This window comes from Salminus brasiliensis, chromosome 6 (genome assembly GCF_030463535.1).
Source record: "Salminus brasiliensis chromosome 6, fSalBra1.hap2, whole genome shotgun sequence".
In the NCBI taxonomy this organism is placed as follows: Eukaryota; Metazoa; Chordata; class Actinopteri; order Characiformes; family Bryconidae; genus Salminus; species Salminus brasiliensis.
Window position 1 is genome coordinate 32984754 of NC_132883.1, and position 23365 is coordinate 33008118.

General features: G+C 40.3%; 1 protein-coding gene across 4 annotated transcripts in view; it reads left to right on the plus strand.

Moving 5' to 3' along the window:
• Window positions 1-23365, plus strand: part of lmx1bb (LIM homeobox transcription factor 1, beta b) — a 57302-nt gene that overhangs the window by 4031 nt on the left and 29906 nt on the right. For all 4 annotated transcript variants that reach the window (XM_072682078.1, XM_072682076.1, XM_072682079.1 and 1 more), the window contains one exon: window positions 596-791. In XM_072682078.1, the coding sequence (XP_072538179.1) occupies window positions 596-791 (196 nt within the window). The remainder of the gene's footprint in view (window positions 1-595; window positions 792-23365) is intronic.

Below are 23365 nucleotides of genomic sequence, written 5' to 3' on the forward strand. Positions count from 1 at the left end.
AGTAGTTCACTCTGGAGAACTTTACCCAAACTTTAGCCATCGTTTATGCACTGGATTAAATGAATTATGAACCCTGTCAAATGGTTGCGCATAAATGAGATCTCATGCATTAACACACTTGCTTTGTTTGAGTACACACTTGAAAGTATTAGTTTTTGTGCCATTTTATCCATTTTATTTGATCTGCCTTTACAATTATTTGCATGTAGTATTATGCACACTGGAATGGTGTCTGTTTAAGCTAGATTTATTTTGTTTTTATCTGTTTGTTTGTTGTTAACTGTTTGTTAACTGTGGGGTGTATTCTCTAATTGCAGACCACACACCTGTTTTTATTTATTATTCATTTTAATTTCTTATATATCACTGGTGTATATATATATATATATATATATATATATATATATATATATATATATATATATATATATATATATTGTTTAGTCTAACTTATTTAATGCAATAATCTGTTGCTTTTAAATGAATTTTTGTAGTAGATAATAAATATAATTATGAATGTATGATAAGAATGATTAATGCAGGCGTTACCTCTTAAATCTGACTGTGTGTGTGTGCGTGTTTGTTTGGCATCCAGGGCCAGAGTGCCATCATCATCATCACCAGGCGGTGTGTGAAGGCTGCCAACGGCCCATATCTGACCGCTTCCTCATGCGCGTGAACGAGGCCTCGTGGCACGAGGAGTGTCTTCAATGCGCTGTGTGCCAGCAGCCGCTCACTACCAGCTGCTATCTGCGCGAGAGAAAACTCTACTGTAAACACGACTACCAACAGTAAGATCACGGATTCTTCACAGTCTTTAAACACTTCCCCTGAGTGCTACATGGGGTCTCAGTCCACAGGTGAATGTGTTTGCTTTCGATTTACAGTGAACTGACTGATTGCGATTCAGTGCACTCTGTAGTGATCTCATTCGAAGTGACCTCGATTTTAGCATCGTTTTTGCTCTTATTCTCAGTGTTTTAATATGCCGGCAAGAGCTGCACCAAGCAAATTCTTAAACTTTCCCCTGCCCTCGTTCTATGTATATATATGTAGCGCAGTATCACACGTGCATTGTGTCACTGTCCTATGCTTTCACTCAAAATATTTGAGCGCTTTCAGTCAGAGTATTTAACCGCCTGTCATCGACATGGTCAGTGATGGTCGGTAGGCTACAGAGGCCCACTGAGCCCTCAGAGAGCCGTTAATGTTTTTGGGAAGTCGGTTTCTTTTCCCAACTGTACATGGAGTTGCTAAATTATCTAAACGGGTTTTCATTACATAAAGTGTGTGTGATATTAATGGCAAAACAGTTTAAATTTTAACTTTGTATTAATATCCAAGTAATATTGTTTATCTCGAAAATAATGTGTTCAGCGACCCTCCTGCTCTGTGGATTTTTTAAGTGAAAGTGTGCAGACCTACACAAGCTACTGGTGCTTTTCACGGGCTGACAATTATAGACTATTTCACGACGTACCATTAGTTAACTGTTCTATACGTCTGTTTACTAGTACATGCACAGCGGAATTAGCAGTGTGTGTGGGAGGGAGAGAGTTGTTAGGTGTCTACTGTGCTGTATCTTGTGTTCACTCTTCGCACAGCTTGGCTTTTTGTGTGCTAGAGGTTTTAAACCATCAGGTTTATCACGAGCTTAGCAGGAGCTTTTCTCAGTGCCAGCAACATAACAATGCGGCAGGCATTGCAGGACCTTACACCCAGCAGGCTGACCTGAGTATAAGCAGTTAGTGGAGAGAATGGGAATTTCAGCTGAAGCTCTGGAGATGCCTGCAGGCCAGAAACATGGAGCACCTTTATGCATGATGGGCATCCATGGGGATTATTTAAAGCAGCCTTTTGTCTGTGCGCGTGTGTTTCTGTACATTTTCGAGACAAAAATATCCTTACTTTGAAAGAAATCTAAAGATAAAGCTACAATATATGTATGTGTGTAAGAGAGAGAGGGAGACGCAAAAATATAGAATTAATTTCTAGACAGTTTTTCCTCTATACATTCCATTACACTTTTTACGAAATTACAAGGCGGTTTACGGATATTAAATATTATTTTGGATATGAAAATAATTCAGCCTTTTTTACACAAATTGTTTGGCTTTTCTTGTGAATTATGGATGGTTTACGGCCGATATGTCTTTTTGTGTGCTTTGTGTGTACTTAGGACCCAGAGCGCTTTGCTCTAGGGCCGTTCCGGAGCGAGCCGTGTGTATGTGTGAGCTTACCTCTACACACACGCTCTTCTCTCACCTAGCACCAGCCCATTTGTTTATTTGATCTGCACTGACGGCCTACTTAGAGATGTAATTGGCACCTTTTGGACTTTTATGACGTTCATTTAGGTTGTAGTTGTCAGCGCGCACAGAACGCCTGTGGCTCAGGGCGTGAAGCTCGTGGCCGTTCGGTTGGATCTCTGCCTAATCACATCCAAGCATCGATTGATTCATGCGCTGTAATCATTAGCGACATAAATCACAATAGCGGCGGAGATTCATATTCACGCCCGTCTGCTTTTAGTTCTAGCAGGAGCTTCACGCGCAGATTTACGCTTGTTTTCAGCCCCAAACTGAAGCCCGTTTGTAACTCGAGTAACATTAGCATTAGATTGACCTTGGAGTCATTAATGTGTTAAGAATCAATCAGTATATTTGTACACAAACATTAATCAAACACATATCACACTATTATTGTAATAACAACAACAATAATAAATATATTATTATTATTATTATTATTATTATTATTAGGCAGACTGTCAACCGAACGTTCACTATTATTATTATTATTATTAGTAGTAGTAGTAGTAGTAGTAGTATTGCTATAATAATAATAATAATAATAATAATAATAATACAGCTTTTAGGTTAATGTTATGTGAAACGATAATACCTATTTGATTATATTGTAGGTGTTTTCGCACGCTAATTTGCGGTTTAAAACAAGCAACCTGCTGAGGAATAAATCGTTCATAAATAAACCTTCTAAATGCAGTCACATTTGTATCAGCTGTTATTTAGAATTAAGTTGGAGTCGTTAACAGTTTTTCCTATGTGTCATAAACTTGCTAATTCCTTAACACAACCAGTGCGGGTTAAACCTGTGTGTAAAGCAACAGTAAAATAATGGCATCGAAGAAACACAACGGTAGTGAATCAGGTCAGGCTATTAACAACACATACTCAAGAATGTTACCCTGAAAATATTACAACTTAATAGCAATAAAAATATTTAAAACGAATTAGTTCTAATTGAAAATTTCTTTGACTTTGTTATATATCCATGCATTTCTAAGCTGTTTCTGGGAATTTCCTAAAGCATATTTTGATACATGTTTTATAATATTATTATTTTAATTATTATTATTATTATTATTATTATTATTATTATTATTATTATACTTTCCACAAAGAGCATCAATGTAATAAATAAACAATTCAATTGTTCCATAAGCTGAAATGGTATTCTGTAGCTAGATGTGCTATATAAGCATGAATGGAATCACCTGGGTGGTACTTGCTGGGGGCCTTAAGGGTGTGTGTGTATGTGTACATGAACTGCTGAGAGGCTGGTAACCCCTGAGAGAGAATTTTGATCCAGTGTTGTGACTTCTGTTATTTTTCCAGAGCAGTGTGTGTGTGTGTGTGTGTGTGCTGCACAGCTCTGCACCAAGATGGTTGTTATACGCACAATTCTGACTTACACACACTATCACTCAGCTTATTAGTACTGATTAGAAGACATTGTGGCATTGTTGATGTACTTTGGGACACGGTTGATTTCCAGTGAACATTTCAACGATAGCTGCTAATGCATAGGTTGTTTTCTCCATATTTCCTCCATATTATTTTTACTACATATTATTAAAAATCTTATTGTGCTTTGATGTTCTACATCTAACTGCCTTTAGATCTTTGTAAAACAGAAGCTTTTGGTATGATCATATATTCTTCTTGCTGTTGATAGCTGGGCTTGGCGATGATGTTGTGGTCCAGAAGCAATTTTGCTCTGAGTAGGAAGTTGTGAATGTGTTCCCCGGTGTGCTGATGGGTGTTTTTTTAACGTCAAGGGAGTGTCCTCCTGCCATGTGTTGTTTTTTAATTAGCCTTGCTCGGCACGTGGGACAAGGAGTTAGCGCTGACTAGGGTGGATTTAGACTGGCTGTGTGTGTTTGTTGGATCACCAGAGCTGTGAGCTGGTTCTCCTGACTCACCAGGACACAGCGGGTACTAAACACACACACCAGCCTTTTCACTAGAATGTATTTGCTGCCACATGCCATGTCATGCCTTTCGGTCCTCTTCACCCTGATCTACATTTCCCTCATTGCATAATAGTTTTTTTTCCCTGAAATGCATAATTTTCTTTCAGTATTACCACCAGTAATGTCACAGAGACTCAAAAGGACTATTTGACTTTGATGGATTGTTTTTTTGTAAATGAGACATGTAAGAACCTTGGGGGAACAGTTACAATTCACACAAAAAAAGAATGCAGACTTTTAAACTTTTATTTGTAAAAACACAACCATTATATTATTTTCATTTATTATTATCATTTTACCACTACTGCCAGCAACTGAAAGAAGAGTGACAGACACAGGTCGAAGGAACATAAAGACTGGACAGCACAACAGCTTCCATAACTCATAGACCAACAAAACCAATGTGAGTTTGTTGATACTGCTGCTGCTTGCCTAAGCTCAGCACCGGCTGTGGGTTAGCTCCTTACAGAGCAGTGTTCTGGGCCATGGGCTGAAGCTCTGTCTGTTCCTCTGCACGGAAGTATTAGGTTCTGTGTCAACATCAGCCCAGTCTCTCCTGGCAGCATTAAAATGATGCAATGATCTGTCATCTCGTGACTAGTGTGCCTTAATGCTTTGACCTAACGGGATGTTATTTTGAAGGGGGGTTGGGGTGTTAGATGGTGTTCTCCTACATTCACCTACAGAGAGGTTTCTCTGTGGTAGACTCATTTCTCCTAGAACAATTATTGTCTGTTCCCTTGCTACCCTTTGCCAGCACACATTTTTTTGTGTTTGACAAGGTAAAACATTTAGATGTTTAAGGTAGAAACTACAAATGTTACAGAACATTGCACACTGAGAGTTCTTTTGCTATTAAATACATTACTGGTCGTACTTAACATTACTCTAGGTGCTGCAAAGAGCATTAAATATGTATTAAAAATGAGCTATTCTGTAGGCATTTAGCTTACCGCATTTGCACAACCTCCTTAATGCTGCATTTGCTTTAATCATAGAATCTTCACTTAGCCAGTGCATTTAGTTTTTTTTTAAACAAACACATCTTGACTATTCATTTTAATTTAATAGATTTAGACTTTCAACATAGAGAAAAAGATAGAGATAGAGATATAAATAAAGAGTATGTTTTACACCTTAATCCATTCTTGTTTTGCATAATCGGCCCCATTTGTAATTAAAAGGCTTTATTTCATCATATCCACATTAATTTCTATTACAGCCTGATGTAAAGTATAGTGGCTAATGGTTGAAATTAAAGATCTTGAAAAGATGAAATATCATAGTTGTTAATATAAATACACTACATGTCCAAATCTTTATATCCCCCTCAAATGTTTGTAAGTTGCATCCATTGCTGACACAGATGTGCAAATGCACACACACACATTGTCTAGTCCCTGTAGAGAAGTATTGGCAATAGAATATGACTCTCTAGAGCAGATAAACATGAACCGGTTGGCACCATGCCTAATGCCAGGCGTGGGCTAGAGGGGTTTAAAGCCCCCCAGCATTCAGCTGTGGAGCAGTGAAACTGTGTTCTCAGGAATGATGGGATAATTTGGGGTGGGGATCATCCAACATCCTGACCTGACTAATGCTCTTGATGACAAATACAATCCAATCCTCACAGCAATGCTCCAAAATCTAGTAGAATGCATTGAGGACAGTAGAGACAATTACTCCAATAAAAGCAGGATACCTCTTTTTAAATATTATTTATTTCAGAAAAAATATTGAATAAGCAGTTGTCCTAAATGTTTGTCCATACAGTGTATCTAGTGTATTAATAGATGTGTTTATGTAGATCCCATTAATAAAACATTTTTTTTAATCATGTCCTCATATGACTGTATGCATGGTTACTTTCCAGGAGTTTTTTTCAGAAGGTACTGTAGAATGTGCACCGTGTCTGGTAAGTGAGCCCCAGCATAGAACAGGCTCTGACTGGTCCAGTGCTGATGCCATTGGCTCCAGCTTGTGCTTGCAATGATAGGACTTTTCACAGGGATGCTAGAAAGAGCTTTCGCAGGGGTGCCAAATGATGCCAAGGCCATGCAGACTGGCTATAGCACCCACCTCACACATTCTACCAGCACATGCAGACACTGCACATGGCTTTAGATTTACATCTAATGCAGGAGGTTTACTTCATCATCACCCTGCGGCGTCCTCACAATGTACTCAACAGCTCCAACACATGCTAATGAAACCGCTAGAATTTTTTTTTTGCTCGAAAAAGCCAAGGCAGAGGGCCTTGTCTTTTTTGAGCAAAAAAAAAAACAATTTTAGTGGTTTCATTAATAGTATCTACATAAACACATCTATTAATACACTAAATACACTGTATGGACAAACATATTAGGACACCTGCTTATTCAATATTTTCTCTAAAATGAATGGTGTTAAAAATAGTTATCCTTCTTTTAACCTAAAACCGACACACATGCTTTTTGAAAATCAATATAGTACTCTGTGTGTTTTAGCGATTTTAACATGCTGGTTTTAACAGCTTGTGGGTGGGTTTGTATTTTGAATGCCAAAGCCGTCTGGTGAAGCCTGCTTGGGGTGCAAGCCTTACATTTGATGATCAAGATTCATTTAATACAGTCTTCTCTCTCCTCTCCCTATTTCTCTCTCTCTCTCTCTCCCTCTCTCTCTCTCTCTCTCTCTCTCTGTGTCTCTCTCTCTGTCCATATTGTAATGGGATTAGACTCTCTCTGCAGCAGGACTGACTGGTGTGAGTGGCAGAGATCTACCCCTGTATCCTGGGCTGTCTTGGTAAGCTCTGGGCTGATTTGTGCTGAATGGAGGGTCTGGCGGAAGCTGTGTCCTCTAATCCCTTTATTCGTGTCGGGAGGAGAATAGAGGCTTGATTGGGGCGGAACGGGATAGTCCTCTGGAATGGCACTAGCACCACAGACTCTGCTTTTTGAGCCCGCTCTCACAGCCAAGTGAGCATGAAAGATCTTACGAGACACACACACCACTACCACCACCACCACCACTTACATACACATTTGTTCATCTATAGAGATAAATATGTTCTCCCTACCATGTGCTCCCTCCAACATTTTTTGAAATAGCAGTTCCTGCCATATTACTGTTTGTATCAGGTAATTAACATAAAATCTACACCTTCCTCACGAAACGCATATGTGTGTTTGTTCACATCTAAACGGCCTATGAGGAGCAGCAGCCCTGATTGGAATAAATAAGCCCCTCTGGTTCCTGGAGAAAGCCCTGCTGCTGGCTTTTGTGCCCACATAGCCCTCCTCCTCCTGGGCTTAGCCTTTACTGTGCTGCACCCTCTCGGTGTTGGAGGTAATCTGTCTCCAGCTGGAGCTCCCCACTGCTCTTTATTTACTCATTCAACTAGTTGGAAGTCTGTTAGACTGCAGATCAGACACACTGAAACCAATCTGATTACTGCAGCTGGTCAGTCCTAGTTCATGTACCAGAGTGTGCATTTTGTCTTTCTGGAGGTTTAGGCAGGGTTGAAGAAGTCCAATGATCTTGCTCTAGGAAACATTTGTTTAGCTGATGCCTTTTCCCCAAGACCACGGCAAAGAACTGGACAAATGAAAAATGTATAATAGAGGTTTCATTTTTGATGTACATATAAGGTAACATTCTGGTGTATCTATTCTGGTATTCTAGAAGTTTTCAAAGGTTCATAATCACGCATGTCCAAAACAGCATCAGGTTGACTCGTTCACATCAAACGTCTGACCCCATCTCTTTTGGCCTCCCTGTGTGTTTTGGTTTTCTAGATTATCTTCTCAACACACTGAGACACATAATACTTCCTGTTAATATTGTGGATCAGACATGTCTAAGAACGACTAGAAAGCTGTTCTGCCCATCAGTGCAGGAGTGTCAGTGCTCAGCATGTGTGTATCCGGGGCCAAATCCTGAACCCCGACCTCAGCAGGTCGTCAAGAACTCTAACTATGCCTCCTTCCCTAGAGGGCCTGGGGGCAGTGCAGACGGGGGAAGGTTTAAATAAACTGAAAGAACAATGTTTAAATCGGTGTAAACCCTGGAAACCCTCCTAACCCCAGCCCTCCTGTCCTTTTCTCGATGGGATTTGGGGATTGCTGCTGATCAGCCCATCACTGAGTGGGCTAGGAAAAACAATTGTAAGCGCAAAACGAAGCGGATCACCTTTCAGTGTCTCCCGGTCTCGGCGGGTTGGGAGCCCCCCCGCGAGCGACTAAAATGATTTGTACCGGAGGTCAGCCGCCCCGTGGCAGCTTCAAAAAGCGGCAAGGGGAAATATTTGGAAGATAGAGAGGTTTAGGAGGAGTGGAGGAGTCGACAGGAGGCAGGGTGATGGAAGGAGGAGAGAAGGATGAGTTGGAGAGGGAGGAGAGAGGAGGCCGTACGCTGGTGATGAGTGGCTTTACAACAATACAGATGTTGGCTTTACCCGAGCACTTGGCCCGAGATTTGGAAGAACTAAACAGACAGACCAGTCAAAGATAATTTGATACAAGTGTGAGATCATAGGATTGATAGGAACGCGGAATTTTTCATTTTCCCAGTAAATGGAAGTATTCCTCAAGTTAACAGATCTTGTTTTTGTAGTGAGGGCTGTGTTGGCTACAGTGTGTGTGTGTGTTTGTGTGAGATGTCAGTTACTCAAAAGGAGAGAAAAGAAATCAGAAGGAAGAAAGAATGACAAGAGGGAAGAAGAGGAAAGAAGGAGAGAAGGAAACAAGCAAAAAAGAAGGTTTGAAAGAATAAAGGTAAAAAGGTAAAAAATTAAGAAGCAAGGAAGAAAAGCAAAAGGAAAGGGAAAAAAGAAAGGAAGAAAGGAACAAGATAGACAAGAATAAGGAGGAAATGTAAAAGAAAGAAAGAGGGGATTGAATGAGAAAGAAAGGAAGGGAAAGAAAAAGATTGAAGGAAAAAAGAAAGAATGTAGAAAAAATGGCAGGATATGCAGGTGCAAGGATGAGAGAAAGAAACAAAGCTGAGGCTTGAGTGTACTATGTGCTAAACCTATAAGGTATGGACTGTATACAAATCTTTATAGCGTAGGTTTCGCAGGTTAGTACACATAATATTAATGTACTAGCCCATTTTTCAAATTATTGTTCCAGATGTGATTAGCTCCTCTCTTTCTGTTTTGCATTGCATTGTGGCATAATAGTCTCCGTCGTAACCACACTTGAAAACCAACTGGTTTTGAGTATATATGGATATCTGACTCCAAAGTTGAATACTCAACTTTGACATTTTACCTATACTACATACTTTATACTCATAAACTAGTATTAGGATACACCCTTTCTTTCTGATTCTGATCACTTTACCTTTGTCTCTTCCTCTCTCTCTCTCTTCTTCTCCTCACTCTCTCTCGCACGCATAGACACACACACACACACACACACACACACACACACACACACACACACACACACACACTCACACACATACACACACACACACACTCTTTGCCTGCTCCTCCCCTCCACTCTGTCCTCCCTCCTGGCTGCTTGCTAATATTTCTCTGAAAACAGCCACAATACATCTTCCTGGGAAATTCCAGCACTCGTGAACACTGCAAACCGATCCACTCATCTCCGGAAAAGCATGAGATATTGACTTTTCTCTAAATGGAATAAATCCCTGATCTTGATTTATTTCTTTAGTAGCAATATGCTAAGGAATTCTCTAATACATACAACATTGAGACATAAGACATGAATTGAACATATTCACATACCAATGAGATTGTGAACCAAATAATTAGAGACACAAATTGTGCCAACTATAAGATGATAATTGATGCAGATAAAGGACACTTCAATTAAAGATATTTTCAAGCAGCATGCAACGTTCCTTGTTTTTCATCAGCATCATATTGCACTTAGTCTTACACAGCACTAAACACGTTACAAAAGGAAACAGGTCCACAGTTAGGAGATATGGTCCTGTTGTTCTGTTTTAGCTCTGAACATGTGGATTGTTTTGAAAGGAATTTCTCCAAACCAGTCCAGCATAGCTCATATTTGGCCAAGGCCAGCAACACAAAACCATGGCACATTTTGCTAATGTTGGAGTTTCTTAGAAATCAAGATCTTTTGGAAGTGCATGGAAAAAACATACCTTTCAGTGTAGCTGAATTCCCTTTCAGTGTTGAGTTGAATGTAATCCTTACAGAGTATTATTAGTGGAGTACTGGAATACCATAAAGCAGTGCTGGTATTTTTAATGGAGCGGAACAGCATATTACGTGTTTTTACTTTACTTTTTACTTTTTATTTTAGGGGTTTTGGAATGTAAGAATTAGATTACTTTAATGTAGATCTAAAAATAGTACCTCCATCAGCTAAGCTAATAAACACATATTATCTTTCTGACTGTATAGAGAAAAAAAAACATATTTTTAACACAGAACAGGCCTTGCATTGAAACAATGCTGTGTGCATGGTCTCAGACCAATCCATCTACCCTTTGCATGGCTCTCCCACTCCTGTTGTTGTTTCTGCAGAGTGACTTAGCACCCCCCAGACCAGAGGCGGGTGTCTGTCTGTTGTCAGGCATGAAGAGTGCCCTCTGTTAGCCGGGGGGAGAGACCATGCTGACCCCCAACCCCCTGTACATGAAACCAGAGCCGGCGTGTGTCACTCTGAGCTCAGCTGGAGAGGCGCTGGTGCTGTAACTCAGGCGGTGCTGCACAACGTGTGCAGGCTCCGTTCAGGCTCCTCTCAAGTACAGCCTGACCAATATGAATACTTTGTGAACAATACCAATACTGATGGTATACCAATACTGATGGAATGATTTTAAGGATTTAACATTTTCTGACAGTAGTCCATTAGTTTTAGTTAAACAGAATTATTATTATCAACTGTTATTATTGTTTATTAAGTTTTTTAACTGTAACTGTAACTGTTTTTTAACTAGTTTATGTTCCAGCTAAAAGCTGGTATTTGGGATCTCTGAAAAGATTGGCAGATGAGTATGAAACCTTAAATCAATAAAATTAACTTAGGTCAGGAACAAGCAACTAAAAATCTGTGATTTATACTTGCTACCTTAGTATCATTCAATATTATTAACCAACCAATGTATAGCTATCAATCTACCATACTCTCAGTCTGCCCTCAGCTCTCTCCACCTAGGTTCAGAGAAAGTAGAATTCTGTGCCAAACTACCTGCAGCCTTAGCCCCCATGCTCAAGGAATTAACAAAGCACCTCCATCTGAATGCTAAGCAGTGCACTGACAATGTTAACTAGCTAAGTGGCATGTTTTTTCTCCCTGTGTACATTTTTAGATGTGCACAGCTTGGGGTCAAGGAAATTCCCAGGTAATCCTTAATTTCCATTGAGGAAATCTTTCTTGAGTTTGGGTCCTATCACAAGTGCATCTTATATATATATATATATATATATATATATATATATATATATAAACTTTTTTATTTTTTATTTTTTTGTATAAATGTTTTTAACCACAACATTTTTTTGGCTTGCATGTAATTTGACATCTATTTAGAAAGCATAAATCTGTATATTAAAAATGAGTCACAACTATACTAATGATTAATTAAAATTACTCAGAACTCTACCATTTAAACTTTCTAGCTCATTTTCACTTTCTTGGGAAAGACCTGTACCCTGGCTTTCAGCAACAACAGCTCAGCTATTATTCTCCCTCTAAGCTAAGCTAAACTCTCCCCAATACTGAGTCATATCCCAGCATAACACATTGGCCATAATGACAGTGCCTCCGACAGTGAATGAAAAAAAATCTGTTAAGTAATGTTAAGTGCTGCAGTGTTGTGCTATCAAATGGAGCGTGAAGGCTTGGACGGAGGTTTATGATTTCACTCGATGTATCCTTTTCACAACTCTTTCCTGTTGCTATTTCCCAACCTTAGACCAGCTCTCTGTCAGTCACCCATGGGCTGTATTTGCATACAGTTGCGACTCTGCACTGAACCTTTCTGTACATTGTGGCTGAACGCATTTATCTTGGTGTGCCTTGTCAGAGTGGGCACACTATCTGTCAGCAGTGCAGTCCATGCACACACACACACACACACACACACACTCTAAAAAGCTCTCTATAGCTAAGTGGAGGTTTGCGTGTATGAGTGTGTGCTTGGCAGTTTCCAAATAGAAACAGCATGAGCTTGTATCTGACAGTAGGCTGTAGGGCTTGTGAGTACAGGCTTTTGAAGAGCTGGTGTTCTATGCTTTTGCAGTGGGAGGGCAGCTGCTGTCTCTTTTCAACAATCTGGCTTGATCTACAGGTTACACACACACAGCACATCTGCATCCCACATGCTTGGATGTGCACATACAGACATACACATGTTGTCGCATTTAAGAATATAATTCAATTAATTGCCCCATCTTTCCTTAGACACAAAGCATATACTGTGCACATAAAACATTTCCTTGTAAGAGCAACATTGGCATGACATTAACCAGAAGCTGTGTGTTGCTCTGAGTGTTGGGTCAGAAGTGGCTTAGAAGGCCTCTAACATGACAACATAACCCAATAAAGACTGAATCAAGAGAGAGAAAAGAAAAAGAGAGAGGGATAAAGAGAGCTAGGGAGTTAGCTAGGGAGTAGATTCTCCTAAGTGTAAATTGTCTGAAACTTCTTTATTTTCTGAAAAGTTAACATTTTGCTTCATATGTCATGTCTTTGGTTTAGAAACATGAGTAAAAAAATCAGTCTTGTCCCCACAAGGGAAAACAACATTGGTCGAAGTATGTTCCTTATCCTTATTAACATTCTCCAAAGTCATGCATGAAATATAGGTTTAGTGCCACACTATGCAACATATGTTTTTCTTTTTCTCCACAAGTATTTGTAGAGAAAGAGACATTGAGACAAAAAAAAGGTCTCTCTCTTTCTCTCTTACTCTTATTCCTTCTGCATGGAACAAAACGCCATGGTGCTGCACTGTTATAAATCTATGGGATCTTTGTGGAGATCTTCTGTATGGGTTCAAAAGTTTTGCATTAGTAACTGAGTTGCAAGCAGTAACTTAGTAGCAGTTAAGCAGTGGACTCTTGGCTCAGATTTGCTCAGTGACTCTCAAAACCGCTTATAGTATGCAGTATTTGGAGATGTGGTCCTTCTCCTCTATACTGCAAACAGAGTAATAGGGCAAAGGAGAGAGAGAGCAAGAGAGGCAGTGAATAAGTGGTTTCTGGAAGCAGCATTAACACTGGGCTCTGTGGCATTAAATGAGATTTACGCCTCAATCTTTTGTACGTTTTCCATTGCTCAACAGCTCCTCTTTTACAGATATTTCAGGGAAGTTATAAAAGTTAGTTGACAAATGAAGCAGGAGCTTTCCAACCACTTCTGCAAAGGCTAAATTGCGTCTAATGTTCTGTCATAGACCTAATGTTTGTCCTCGGATCCTGCATTTGTCAGTGGTGTTCATCAGCAGAAAACTCCTTTTAAAAATAAAAAGTGCCTCAAAGGGTTCTTTGGAGTAATGTCAAAGGAGAACCATTTTTGGTTTCATACAGACCCTTTTAACGGATGGTTCTTTAAAGAATTGTATTTGTAAATGAGATGTATAGCTGAGAAGAACCTTTCTAAAGTTTAGCAGTGGTTCTCAAACTAGTTGTCTAGGGCCCCCTTGGGTTGGTGCAAAAAGTATGGACGCTCATTCTATACAAATATATATATATATATATATATATATATATATATATATATATATATATATATATATATATATATATATATATATATATATAATTTATTTTTTAACGCAGAAAACCATTATGGATCCTTTATTTCAAGAATGTAGCTGAAGAGGCAAAGCCTACTCCATGCACAGCTTTGGTGAGATACAGTACTTTTTAGCATGGTTCATGGCATCAATCTGGACCAATACAGAAGCTCTCAAGCCCCTTTCTATGGCTATAAAGGCAGAACCTCATGTTCTCTCCGATATTAAAGGCTCAGCCATGACCCAGTGCTCTGTTTTTTTCCCAAGCAGGAGCCGGAGCCTTTTGAAGCGCAGGGCCTGTTCAGTCCAAGAGCGGTTCTGCTCATTGTTAGATGTCATTCTCCCCTCAGCAGTGACCAACAGGCCCTGATGTGCCCATAACATTTAACGGTGTCTTGGCAACCACGAATGGAAACTCTTACTTTGCCCCTGCAATCAATGATCGTAGAAGTCTCAAGTTGCATTTCTTGTTTTTTTTTTTGCCCTCTCTGCACTCCTTTGTTATTTACAGTAATTATTTACTCCTGAGTCTTTGATATTTGTGAGCAAAGGAATGGGGTCCTAAAACAGGGGACTACAACTGTGTATTATCTGAAGATTATTAAGATTATTGATGGGATAAATAAACCAAAACGAAAGAGAACATTTGTGTCGAGTAAAGCATGGTGCCCCATGTACTGAACCCCCAGGCAACCCATACTAAAGCACGCTGGGAAAATGAAGGGGACAGAGCAGAACATCACAGGGTAGCTTGTGAGATCTTTGACTGGCCGAGAAGGTTGCAGGGGTCACTTGAGGGTCTGTTTGGATGAGAAGGGTCAAGGTTTTGTGTGTGTGTGTTTGTGCATATGTCTGTGAGACCCTGTCTCTACTGTAGGCTTTTTGGACCTTTAAACGAGTCCTGGATTCAGGGCCTGCTTTGGATTAGTCACTGGGATACTGTATGATAAACAATTCCTGTGGTCTTTATTGGGGCAGAGTTCTCTGCGAATGCACTTAAGTTTCGGTCTCTGCTGCTTTTGCAGCCTTGCTTGACTATTGTTTATATTCAGTGGTTTCATGTTGCAGAGTTGATAGGTGTGGAGAAATATGTTAATGTACAGATAGGCATAGCATTTACCTATTGTCAGTCTATCAGCACTATCATAGCATTCAAAGAATTTAACCACAAAAATGGCCCACACACAGACTATATAATACACTGACAGCAGGTAGTGTGTCAATATACACTGGATAGAATTGGATGATCAATATCTCTGTACTCCTGTTTATATTGTCATTGAATACAATGAAACCCAATGAAATATGAATGTGTCTTTAGGAGTTTATTACTATGTGCTATCTTAATATTGTAGGATATGGTGAGCTAAGTTTGAGAGGTCAAAGAGATCTCGCTGTGAACTGACGGAACATTCTTCAGCGTGTTTATCATGTTTGAGCTGTCCTCCTCTGAGGAGAAAGTTGCCCTGCAGCGGCGAACTGCCACAGGCAGGTGAGTAATTGCACAAGCGGTTGACATTTCAAAGCCCAGGCTGAATCACCGTGTCTCAAACACATTCAGGTGTTTGGGCTGTCCGCCACGATGCATCCCTGTAATCCTGCCATACCAATGACATTTCAGAATGCTGGAGATGCCATTTTGACTATTGTTGCATTGATCGAATGGTGACACAGACACAGAAAAATACAAGAAAGAATCACATCACTGTTGTCCGAATATTGCAGGATGAAAGTGAACGTGTTCTTTGTCTCCCCAGAGTGAAGGAGAAATTGTCGAGCCAGCCACCTGATTTGTAACCGTGATGCGTGATTCGATCCTGCTGTGTAAATTATATGCCTGAGTGCCAGACAAGAAAGTTAGCCATGACCTGGTTTTAGCATGTGTTCTGTATAAGCAAACCAATTTGATTGACTTTACTATTGTAACTGTAATATTATGCATAACAATATATACCTTAATTATATTTTTGATGTCTTCCCATATACTATTACTGTACTTTATCTTAAATATGATTAATCTTAGAAATGTTTTTTCTTTTTACGATAATATAGGATTACGCACAAGTATGTTGGATGATTTTCTAATTTATTGAAGTTTTAAGGCCACACGGACCTCAAAAATGTGGGGTGCTAGAACCTTGTGGGTCCTTTTTGCCCTTATAATCAGAATTTATTTAGAAACAGGGTCGAGTAGGATTTGTCTGGGCTGTCAGATTGAGTGTTAGTGTGAGTGAAGAGCCTGGTGTAGAAGAGTGCATGGGAAGCCCTTAAAACCTTTAGTTCCTGTGTCTCAATTCGTCAGTTACACTCTCTCAGTTTTAATTGGTATTTATTGCTTGTAAGATAAGTGTGGAAATAAGCCAGTTCTCCTTCCTACTGATCTATGAGGTGTTTGGATGTTGCCAGTGCTGTGTAGTAATAAAACATGTATGGGGCAGGATTGACCCTTGCGGCACTCCTCTTGACCTGTACTAAGACTCGCTATCAGTTGTTGATGACTAGATTTCACACACTTGTATGCTTGTTCCCACAGCATTTGATGATGCGTACTTTAGATTTCCGTCACTTGATTCATGCCCATTTCCATGGAGCTTGTTTCATGTCACATGCAGCCACAAATGATCTTTGATCACTTTAATATTGTGGGTAGGGTTCGATCAAAAGCAGTCATTAAAGGTGTTTACGGAAAAGGCGTTTGTTGGGTTTTCCCCATGCTGGTGATACACATTAAGGGGTGTGGAATTAGAGCATTCCAGACCCAGCTATGCTAATTCTCAGCCTAGGGGGGTACAGAAGAATGTAGCTGCTTTGAAGAGACCCCCCTTTACATTTTTTTCTGTTTTCTCTTTTGCACAGTATGTTACCTTCACTCTAAGGTTTTTGCATATACATTTTCTTTATTTTCTTTCTCCAATTGTTACTTATGACCCTGCCCATTCTTTACCTGTAAGACGACGACAAAGATCCCTGATTACATAAAGCCTTGTTTCGCAATAAGTGACTACGAGTGCTGTCTTTAAGCAGAAAGAGACAATAAATCAGAGCAATAAATTAGATGACATATTGGATAATTACCAATTGTGACTTTTTTCAAATCACTTCAGATTTACTATCACTTATGCTAGCAAGGTGCAGGATATAAATGTAGATATAAAGAGGTTGTTTATTTCCTTTGGACAAATAGGAATCCAGGTATGAGCTGCACAATGCCATAACTATATTCCATGCAGAACTTTTTTTTTTCAGTAAACCCTCCGTAATGCAGGGTCATATCTACCTTCTACCCTTCTTTAGTTGTTTACTCAGAGGTCAATGCTCTTTTTCTCTTTCTCACTCTCTTTCTCACACACACTGTGCAGCACATCCACACACTCACACCCACACACACCTCTCTTTATTAATCATTTGATCTGCCCTGTGATGCTCCAGTGGGACTCCTAGCTGTGTTTAGCCACGTCTGCGTCTCTGGACCCGCGGGCTGCCTCCCTCAGTGCCCGCACCGGAGCCTCCATTATTAGCTTTGGATCCGGGAGCGTGGCGGCCGTCTTTTTGTCCCCGGGGGAGAGCGGGAGCTGCAATGAGAGATGAAGACAGGCAGGAGTGGTGGGGAGAAGAGGGCCGCGTATGCTGTAATTACTCCATTGATATTCCTTCCACAATAACGCTGTCACAGCTCATTTGCATAAGTGCTGCCCCCCCACCACCACCACCCCCACCCCCAATGGAGGCAGATGAGCACAGGCAGAGCAGCAGAGAGCCGTAGGACTTCAGCACCAGTGCACGAGTGTGTGTTTGTCTGTTTTTTGCTCCATGTTTTTTTTGTATTAGGAAGGAAGTATTGCGTTTATACTGGTTGTGGCTGTTACTGGTCTTGCTTAGTTTGGTTAAAACATTACATTTAAACTATTCTTAGGATCTTTTCAATGACTCTCAAGACTGCATTTAAATTATGTATAATATTTAAATTAAGGTTTATGGTTCACCTAAGATGTACATTTTCAAAAAAATTTAACTCAGTTAAAGTTAAAGTACTCAGTTTTTAAATCAAACAATAATGATCTTAAATTAAGTCCACTAAATATCCAACTATGGAGAATTCACTACTTGTACGTACAGGCAGCTAATAATTAATGATCAATGAGAAGGTCAGTTTTAATCTGTTTTCTTTCTTTCTTTCTTTCTTTCTTTATTTATTTTATATCAAGTAATCAGCCCTACAATATTTAAAACATCCATCAAACTAAGACTCAGCGCCTTGTGTGGAATGCATGCATTCAGCATCTATCCCCTGGACAACCGGCATGTTGGGCAGGCTGTGTGGACGTGTGAAAGAGTATGTGTGTGTGTTCTGTGGTGTGTGACAGATCCTCCATCTTGGCTGTGTGAGGTGTTGGGGACGTTTATTTAATGTCACTGATCTTCGTCTCAGTGCTGGTGTGATGAGTATTGGTCATTGGCTGTCTCTCCTCTATTGCTTTTCCTCGGCAGGCCCTGTCCTTCTTTTTCTCCCCTCAGAGTCAGGCCCTCAGGCTCCACATCATTTATTGCTGTCAAGAGTCAGGGAAAGGAGGGAAAAAAGATGGGGTGATGAGTGGGGGCTAAAGAGAGATGGAAAGGAAGGGAGGGAGCAAGAGAGAAGAGAAAAAGTGTCTTAGAGTGTGACGGAAAGGAGTAGTGATTCCAAAGGGACGAAGGGAAGCAAAATATAGACGCTTTAGTCAAATCTCAGCTGGTGAATATTTAATGGAGCCGGGAGTGTTTATTTAGTTAGGCTGTCGATTTTTTAGCGCTCTGTCAATAGCAGGTTTGTGCAGCGAGCCCTGATGATCTTTGGTGTCTCCGTTCCCTAGGGTCCAGACGCTAAACGCAATTATGGATTTTTCTCCACCCCCCCTCACCCTTCCCCACCACTGCAATGTGTTTGATATTTTTACTGATCTAATTTGCAATCTGGTAGTTTATTGTTTGGCATTTTAGCGGCGCTCAAGTGGCGAGGCAAATTTGATTTCCCCTCATAATTCTTTATAACGTCATTAATGCAGTTAGTGCACTGGAGCAGGTCTTAAATAAAAACATGGAGAATCTGTCCATGGATGGGCACATTCCTGCTTTTATTGTCTCTCCTCCTACTTTCAATTCAGTCATCCACTTTTTAATTAAAAATCGTCACCATGGTTTTTGTCATTGGGAAATATGTAATTAGAATGGTATTGCATTGAGTCAGAAACAGGGTGTAGGTCTGAAGGTTTAGCAAAGATCTTGGTGGTGAAAAATAAATGAATACATAAAAAAGGACATTTTACCACTTGAACAGATTTTATGCACAGACAAGCTGACAAGATTTTGGGGAAATTTACTTAACAAATCATGCAAGTTGGCATCACAGACCAATGGTATATACAAGAGCATCCTACTGTCACAAGGCCTTTGTAAAAGGTATAGCATGCTAGGCTCATTTAAGTCTTGTTTACATTGTGTGCTGTTAGCTGCTTGCTGCGAGCCGTGCTAAAGCTAGGCGGTCATTCAGTAGCGATGTTAGCAGCACTAATGTGCAGGGCTCTTGTGAGGGATCTGTTAGCTGATGATGGATGAGAGGCAAGCCACCCAGACCTGAGCCTTTCCTCACCCACGAATCTGTCAGCTTCTTAAGTGGACAAGCACAATTAGCATTGAAACCAGAGATCAGGCTAATCTGATGGCACGCTTCAACAACAGAAAGAGAGAGATAGAGAGAAAGTGGGCCTTTACAAGAAACCAGAGGAAGAGTGTGTTGGTATCATGAAAACAGCAAGATGCAAGACGGCCTTGAAATTTTTTTAAATCATTTAATTTCTGCTTTCATACAAGGGAATCACTAACTGATAAATCTTTTGTTTTGTTTTGTTTTGTTTTTCTCCAGAAAACACCAACAATACCTTAATCTAGTTTGAGGTTAGAAGCATAAAATGGTAGAAAATATCAACTCTGCCACTGTCAACTCTGTTAATGGTGTAATGGTTTAAACAGTTCAACAATAACAGGACTGACTGATAAGTCAAATCTTTCCATACTTGAAATGTACCCGCAATATAAGAATCCATGTATGAGGCAAATCCATGTATTTCACCCTCATGTACAATGCACCCAAAAATTACAATGTAATTCCTACAGTGGCTGACAGACCCAGGCCTTCCCAGGGTGTCACCACAGGGCTGACGATGTGCATAACATATGCAAGGTGATACGTTGGGCACGTCACAGCAGTACAAGTGTGCTTCTCAAACGAACTAGCTACACTTCAAAGAGTAGCGCCCCAGCCCGTCAGCAGTGTGTGTATGTGTGAGAGAGAGCCGGAATATGTGTGTGTGTGACTTAACCTGTTCTCACCTGATACATACTTGCCATTGCTTGAAGGATTAGCCAGGTGTAATTGAAAGCCTCTGTGTTGATGGTTATTTTAACACCTTGAGGTAAGAGGCAACCTTTGGACTCATTAGGAGCACTTCTGAAGGAAGCATACCTGAGCAGAGGGCTTCTCAGAAGCACCCCACTGCATGCAGCCACAGTGTATTACAATTACACTGTAATACAATGAGAGCCAGGGAGAAAAGATGAAAACCACAGAATAGCAGCAACCGAAACAACAAAAGCACCACATGGTAGTAGGATTACTGCATGTCAATGCCCCTTTTCTCCTCTGTTTTGACTCCCAAGTCTTCATGTTTTCCTTCTTGGTTTTCCAGTGAAATTGTAAATAATTTCATAAGATTATCCAATAAAAGTGCCAAAGGTTTGTTATGTTTAGATGATCATGAAAATATGGCCTGTCTGACTGTGAAATTGGCACATAACTATCTCAAAGCCTTTTGCAAGAACAGTGAAAATAAACCTTTTCGCAGTACCCCAGCACAAAACAGTCAAATGGAGCCTGGTATTTTCCTGCATTTAGATACTGTTTGCCTTCCTCAGTTGAATGGATTCAAAATCATTTGGAGCACCACCACATTTCTAACTGTTATGAAGCCCAAATTCTTGGTTTACACTTATAAACCCTTATAAACAAACAAGCAATTTAACAGTCCTTAGTGTGTCATTTATTCATGCAAGCAACCCACTCCTTCCATTAGAGTGTTCCTGAGTGGGCCAGTGTGCTCTTTTAAATACAGTAAATACACTGTTTTGTCAACATTACAAATGCTACTGTTTCAAAACAACACCACCCCTAGGACTTATTAGTCATGGTAGGCTCTGATGATTTTGACAGCAGATGAAGCCTCTTCCATAATTCTTGTGCCTTCATTAAATCACTGAACTTCCAGCCCATTTCTCTCTGATGATTGTGGTTTTGGGAACAGTCATCAGAGAAAACATTTCTACACCCTTTATCTTAGTTGTGTTTAACTCAACTGCAGGGAGATGAGGGGTTGATGGGAGATGATGTTTGCTTTGTTTTCCCTCTGTGTTCCTTCTGCACTACCAACAATATGCTGCCTTCCTCGCCTTAAGAGCTTATCACTTTCAGCTAATGTTTTCTGCCTCATCTCAGCACCTTCTGACTGCATAATAAGGGATGACAATTCAAGCGAGCCAAAAGAGCTGAAGAATCAGAGGCCCGTGATACCCCTTGGCGGAGCTGCTCCTTGCTGGAGCTGGCTGGTGGCAAACTGAAAGCAGATGTGGGCTCAGGCGTGCCCACATCTCCCCACAGGCCGCACAGCATCACACACACCACACCGGTCTTGTCTCTCTTTCACAGCTACAGGGACTTTGCTCATACTGAGGCACTTTGGTTTCCTGCAAAATGAGAACAACTCTCCAGCTCCATGCTGAGAACCCAGAGCCCAGGGCCGTGGTAGAATTAGGAGGAACATCTGATGGAGTTTGTCTGATTCTTGTTTCATCTTCTGTAACCTCCCAGGTAAGGGTGGGAGGTGTACAAAAATGTCTGTTTGACATTGTTTCTTGATATCCCCCCACCCAAAAAAAAACATGATTTAAACATTTATGACATTGATACACGTGTGGCTTTGTATTATGTAGCAGTGCATAGTAATCAATTTTGTTTGTTTGTTTTTTTTGTTTACATTTTCACATTATTTAAAATCTGCCCTTTATACCAATTGAAATGGTCCAAAGTTGCTTAAAAGACAACAAGTTATGAATCTTGACTTTTTGGTAGCTCTGAGATTTAGTTTTGACAGCCACCATACACACACACACAGATGGGCACAGAGTTTTGAGTTTTGAGAATTTGAGTTTATATCACCTGTCATCTTCTCTCAGATATTAGATGTTGTTCTGTACCTCGTTTTGTTTCTTCTGTCTCACCTTCAACACTCTTCCTCGTTAAGTCTCCTGCTTTCTCTCTATTTTCCATTTTGTCCTCACTTTCTTCATTTCTCCCTTCTGTCTCTACCCATATTATTCCTTTGCTCCAGGTTTTCTCCCTTTGTCTCCTTCTCCATCTCACCCACTCTCCCCAAAGCTACTTTCAGTGCTAATCTGATCTCGCTGCCATATCAGAGGAATATGATTACATTTGTGAGAGGGAAACTGTCATGGAGAAAAAGAAAAGATATACCCTGTGATTTATTAGGTTTCGACTCAGGTGCAGCATACTATGATATATTTAGAACCCAGGCCAGGTTATCCTAGCACTCCCAAATGCATTCAGAATTTTGCTTTATGGGATGCAAAATCTTGAGGGAGTGGTGTCCATGATGGTAAGAGAAACTGTGATTGTGTATTAGGCATTTATGAAGAAACATTTTTTGTTGTTATAGTGATATGCACTGTTATTGTGCCACATTTACTGGTGCTATAAATTTGAAAATCAGTCAGTTTCCTTATAATAAATCATTCAACCATTTATTTATGTTGCATATTTGTTATTGTTAACCTGCACTATTAACCTGTGGCTGCCTCTGGGCAGCTGCACTCTTTTGCTTCCTGATACAACATATGACCACACCAGTGTATAGAAATCAGAAGGGTTTGAACTAGGGAGGAGGGGTTTCAAGAGCTAATAGAACGCTATTGATTTGTTTAACAAATTAGCCATGATGACGGCAGGTGCTATCGGCCTGGTTACCAGGTCAGCTTGTCATATGGTCGCTAACAGACACGGTATTGCTCTGAGCTCTGATCTCTTCATACTCACACAATGGCTTAAGGGAGACCCTTGGGAAATAAGCCCTTTCTCTCTTTCACACACGCATACATACACTCTCTTGCACTCACTACTCATCACTGTCGCTCTTCAAATTAACTCCCTGGGAAGCTTAATCTCCTTTGATTCATAATTATTCAGTGCCTCCCTTTCACTACTTCTATCCTTCTATTACCTCCTCCCCACCCCTCCCTCTCTTGTGTCACTTCATCTGAGTGGCA